Source organism: Priapulus caudatus, unplaced genomic scaffold, assembly GCF_000485595.1.
Source record: "Priapulus caudatus unplaced genomic scaffold, Priapulus_caudatus-5.0.1 Scaffold401, whole genome shotgun sequence".
Taxonomy (NCBI): domain Eukaryota; kingdom Metazoa; phylum Priapulida; class Priapulimorpha; order Priapulimorphida; family Priapulidae; genus Priapulus; species Priapulus caudatus.
The window spans coordinates 225,758-231,870 of NW_014577462.1; the positions used below are offsets into that span (position 1 = coordinate 225,758).

A 6,113-nucleotide genomic window follows, 5' to 3' on the forward strand; every position below is an offset into this window, starting at 1 on the left:
GCTGGCTTGCAGAGCCCGATGGTTGACTGTCAGTCGAAATGTGTTCATCCTCCCCGACATTGAAGAAATCTGTTATACGTGCGTCTACCTTACCTCTGCCCGCCATCTTCGTCGAAAGTTTGGACGCCGCGCGGCGAAATCAGAATATACATTTCAATTGATGACGAAACTGATACAGTAGCGCGCCGCGTGGGTGTTATTTGTTTATAAAGAATTTAGTCTGACTGACTCTCTCCCTCTCTCTCCTCTCGCTTGCTCTCTCTCTCTCTTTCTCTCGCCCCCCCCCTCTCTCTCGATCTCTCTGCAATAAAAAAAATGTTTGCTAAAATGATGTGTATGCAACTGCGTATCTGCATATCTGCGCCTAACAAAGGTGTCACTACGCACGACTGAAATGTTACGTTTATAACCGTAGCAACAGACCTCAGATGAGCCCAGTCGCTCTGCGGCACTTGTGTTACGTTAAGTGTTTTGCCAGTGCAGCAGCTGCAAATGCACGTCTGTTCAATAACTGCTTTCATTGTTGTGTTCCTGTATGGCTGCTGTAGATTATCTCATGATTCAGGCATGAGAATTTTCCGCAGATTCGCGGATTTCCGGGTTTTGGTTTTCATTTTGGTCGTTCTTGAGATCAATGCAAAAAACTAATAAAAATTTGAGGCTAATAAAAAACTTTTCTTGTCAAAATGGACACCATTTTTAATTTTAACTCAATATAAAGTCAGGGAAAGTACGTCGAATTTCAGACAGAAGTGACGGAACTCCAGATAAATATCGCGGGGTATCTATGTAATGTAAAGGGCTTTTCCCTATTCTCATGCGTACCAAAACTCGGTGACAATGGTTCATAGAAAATGATAATTCAATGAAATATTTTCTCCAAAAACATCTCAACCTGTTCTCATGCTTGTCTGATTAGAGTCCACGTTTGCTATAGACATGCGTGAAATCGCGTGTAGCACGCTTTTTGAGTGGTGAAATATCATGCGATATAAACTATCGCTCCTCTCACCATGACCTTTACTGAATAGTCGGTCTTTTCTGGATCGAGTTGGATTACGAAAATGATATATATTGCTTCTTGATGAGATTAGTTGACGCTGCCCTAACGCACTGTAAGCAGAGTAACATTCTGTTTAGACTCTGCGTGCATGTGTGTGTGCGTGCGTGTGTAATAATGATTTCCTTCCTCACTAAGTTATCCGTGATCGTATATTGGTTCGTGGTCTACGTAGCTTATTAGAGATATCGTTGTATGCCTCATATAACTCACTGAACAATGGATGATCATGTACGTATTGCAAGCACAAACATCTTTACTGATCCAGATAAACTATACATATAATATGTGCCCCTGTACTGAGCCGAACATATACAAATAGGTACACGACATACAAACAGAACTTACATATCAGAAGGTGATCAAGCTAGACGTAACCGCAGCAGTAATACTAGAGATACGTGTGGTGGCTAAATCGCAAAGTGCGGAGAGTATCATAATTTCCTGGACGGCACCTTAAGTAGTGACGCCGTCCGCATTGTTTTAGCCAACGCGCCCCCATTGGTCGAGCCATCTTGAGGGACCGCTGGTCAAACGTGCCCCCTGCACGCGCGTTCCGATTGGTTGGCTTAGGTCGTTAGCCATGCCCCGTGGCTGCCCGACCCACGTGCGTTCGGTAAGAACAAAGAGCTTTGTTCTTACCCATGCTACGTCGTCCTTCTTATTCGTATTCTGATTATTATAATTATTATTACCTTCTCTTTCTTTCTGTATTACACGTGCATGCGTGCGTATGTGCGTGCGTGAGTGCATGCGTGTGCGTGTATGTACAGGTGCGTATCCCTTTAGGGTTGGCCTGCCACACTTGGTTGGCTCAACGATTTATTTCAGTGAACTATTAAATATGTTAAAAAACGATGCGTACCACGTTATTTATAACCAAGGTATATATAAAAGTATAGGGATAAGTATAGGGAAAAGTATAGGGATAAGTATAAGTATAAGGTATATATAAAAGTAGGGATTGGCAAAGAAAGTCAAAAAAGTAATAGTAAGTAAAAGTAAAAACACTTAAAAAAAAGTAAAACACAAAGTAAATAAAAACATAGAAACGCGCTCAAAATATCAAAACGCGTAAAATGCGGCGCTCGTTAATTAACGATGCTAACGATGTTAATTAGCGATGCTAACGATGTTAATTAACGCGGTGCTAACGACGTTGCAGAACGACGCGCCGACACGGCTGCGGCAGTGCTATGAGGCGATCCGGCATGAGGAGGGAGACGTCATCAGGGTGCGAGACTGCGTGCTACTGCGCTCCGGCTTCCGAAAGAAGGACCTTCCGTTCGTCGCGAAGATATCAGCTTTCTACGAGAATCCCGACGACGGTGAGCCGTGAAAAATGTTAAATAATTAAAGTATTATAATAATAAATAATTAAGTTAGACGTTCAATGCGCCGAGAACAATCCTCACGAAGCTGAGCCACGGGCGTGAAAATTAAAGGCAGCGGTTAAAATAAAGAAATTTAATAGAATTTAAGAGGAAAAATATTAAAACCAAAATGCGACTTTTAGCAGTGGTTTTTTTTCCCGTAGACGAGCTGAGCCACACACTCGCAGATTCCCAATTTCCCTTAGTCTACTGCGCGTTATCACCCATAGGCTTAAATATTGGACCTAAAATATAAATAAATACAATAATAATAAAAATAAATATAGGACATAAAATCTTATATTATATATTTTAATATATTTTAAAATCATGAAATCCCCGACGGACATCACTAGCTATCGCAACATGTCTGTGATGTGTGCTGCTGAGGTGCGCTGCTGAGGTGCACTGCTGAGGTGTGTGTGTGTGTTGTGTTGTCAGGTGAAATAATGATGGGTTTGCTGTGGTACTACCGACCTGAGCACACGGAGCTGACGAACCTGCCCACCTGCGTCGCGGCAGAGCTGTTCGCCAGCAAGCACCAGGATGAGAACAACGTTGCCTGCATCGAGGACAAGTGCTACGTGCTCACGCCGCATGAGTACGCGAGGTACGTGTCGTCTCTGTCTCGCACGCTCGCTGCGTGCGATTGTGCGAGTTATGTGTCGTCTCAATCACTCTTGCGCTCACGTTAGTGTGCTAGATGTGTGTTCTTTCACATTGCACAAGCTTGCCAGGTGTGTGTTCTTTCACATTGCACAAGCTTGCCAGGTGTGTGTTCTCTCACATTGCATAGGCTTGCCAGGTGTGTGTTCTTTCACATTGCATAGGCTTGCCAGGTGTGTGTTCTTTCACATTGCACAAGCTTGCCAGGTGTGTGTTCTTTATCATTTCACAAGCTTGCCAGGTGTGTGTTCTTTCACATTGCACAAGCTTGACAGGTGTGTGTTCTTTCACATTGCACAAGCTTGACAGGTGTGTGTTCATTCACATTGCACAAGCTTGCCAGGTATGTGTTCTTTCACATTGCATAGGCTTGCCAGGTATGTGTTCTTTCACATTGCATAGGCTTGCTAGGTGTGTGTTCTTTCACATTGCACAAGCTTGCCAGGTGTGTGTTCTTTCACATTGCACAAGCTTGACAGGTGTGTGTTCTTCAACATTGCATAGGCTTGCCAGGTGTGTGTTCTTTCACATTGCACAAGCTTGCCAGGTGTGTGTTCTTTAACATTGCACAAGCTTGCCAGGTGTGTGTTCATTCACATTGCACAAGCTTGCCAGGTATGTGTTCTTTCACATTGCATAGGCTTGCCAGGTATGTGTTCTTTCACATTGCATAGGCTTGCCAGGTGTGTGTTCTTTCACATTGCACAAGCTTGCCAGGTGTGTGTTCTTTCACATTGCACAAGCTTGCCAGGTATGTGTTCTTTAACATTGCACAAGCTTGCCATGTGTGTGTTCATTAACATTGCACAAGCTTGCCAGGTGTGTGTTCTTTCACATTGCACAAGCGTGCCAGGTATGTGTTCATTCACATTACACAAGCTTGCCAGGTGTGTGTTCTTTCACATTACACACGCGTGCCAGGTGTGTGTTCTCTCGTGCTCATGCTCGCGCCTCATAATTAGCACAGGCTATATGACTACAGTGTCACATTAGTATGCCAGGTACATGTTCTCTCATGTCACATTAGTAGGTCAGCTACATGTTCTCTCATGTCAGATAGTATGATCCAAGCCTACCTGTTCTCTCATGTCACATTAGTAGATCAGCTACATGTTCTCTTCATGCTCACATTAGGAGTCAGCTACATGTTCTCCCTCATGTCACATTGTAGATTCAGCCTAGCATGTTCCTCTCATGTCCATTGAGTAATGGCGCAGGTACATGTTCTCTCATGTCACATATAACTCAGCGTCAGCTAACATGTTCTCTCATGTCACATTAGTAGACTGCAGCTACAGTTCTCTCATGTCACATTAGCTAGATCAGCGTACAATGTCTCTCAGTGTCACATTAGTAGCATCACTACATATTCTCTATGTCCATTAGTAAGATCAAGCTACATGTTCTCTCCATGTTACATTAGTAGATCAGGCTACTTTGTTCTCTGCATGTCAATTATGTATATCAGCTTACACTGTTCTCTTCATGTCACTTAGTAGATGTCAGCCCTACATGTTCTCTCATGTCACATAGTAGATCAGCTACTTTTTCTCATGTCACATTAGTATATCAGCTACATGTTCTCATCAGTCACATTAGTAATCAGCTACATCTTCTCTCATTGTATCATTTATAGCGTCAGCTACATGTTCTCTCATGTCACGATTAGCTAGATCAGCTACATGTTCTCTCATGTTACATTAGAATAATCAGCTACATGTTCTCTCATGTCACATTAGTAGATCAGCTACATGTTCTCTCATGTCACATTAGTAGATCAGCTACATGTTCTCTCATGTCACATTAGTAGATCAGCTACATGTTCTCTCATGTCACATTAGTAGATCAGGTGTATGTTCTCTCATGTTACATTAGTAGGTCATGTGTATGTTTTCTCACTCTCACTCTGCACGAGTACATGATGTAACCATGTAAATTGTAGAAAAAATTTTGCCTACGGTTCTCAGTTGCCGTCGAAGAAGTAGGTTATTCCAGCTCCCCCGCCGCTTCCCTTTATGTTGTTTTCATACGTACATGTACAAAGGAGTTTGTAATTCATAAGACAAGTTTTCGTCATTTGTTTGTAAAATGTTAAACAGATTTTGAAACTGTTATTAATTAAAGAAATTTAAAATAAAGAACACTGTATCTAAACAGGTACTGTAAGGAACAGCGGATAAAGGGTGAGCGACACAGGTGGCGCGACCTGGCGATCGTGCCGGCGAGTGAGGACCCGTTCCTGCGGCGAGACCGACAGCCCGTGCCAACGACCCACCCCGACCTTGTGTTCGTCTGCCGACGCGTGTACGACTTCCGACAGAAGCGTCTGCTAAAAAACCCGTTCAAGTAAATGGCGCCGCTGTGTCCGAACGCGTGTGGTACACACACACCGTAACTCAACTTAGCAGTGTGCAGGACATTCTGTTCCTGATCAAAAGCAGTTGACGTGGTATGACCTCTTATCTGCTTATGTCCTTGCATTTTCTCTGTAGTGTCCCGCAGATTTTTTTTGTTATTCTGCTCCATTTATTCCTCTCACCCTCGCATGATCTAGTTTTATTCCTGCTTGCAGGGACTGCGGTGAGTTAATTATTTCTTGCATGGCAACATCGGCAAGGCATGGTTATATAAATTAAATATGATGAAAATGATTAATGATGATTGAATGATATTACATTAGATGTACTGTGTCTAGGATGCATTTCTCACAACAATGGCTCATTATGTTGTATGATCTTTACCGTTATATCTCCTTTAGATGAATGAGGATGAGCAATCTATGTGAGGCTGGCTTATATTAATGAGAGTTGCAGATGATACCTGACTAATTACCTCCGCCAGGGGCTTGGCGGAGGTTATGTTTTCACCGGCGTGTGTTTGAGTGTTGGTTTGTGGGTTTGCACACGCTCGCTGATTGGCTGATTGGCCCGCCACCGCCGCCTCCACGCCGGAACCGCCTGTATCATACAGGTTAAGCCTAACTGAAAAAGTTATGGACGGATTTCGGATACGTC

The 6,113-nt window shown here is 43.2% G+C and overlaps 1 protein-coding gene across 1 annotated transcript in view; it reads left to right on the top strand.

Annotated features, from left to right (window-relative positions):
• The window catches only part of LOC106809976, a 17,309-nt gene extending 11,311 nt beyond the window's left edge, over positions 1-5,998 (top strand). Inside the window, exon 5 of the mRNA XM_014813216.1 lies at positions 5,257-5,998. Coding sequence (XP_014668702.1) covers positions 5,257-5,449 — 193 coding nt within the window. The 3' untranslated portion in view covers positions 5,450-5,998. The remainder of the gene's footprint in view (positions 1-5,256) is intronic.
• Positions 5,999-6,113: the final 115 nt, after the last annotated feature.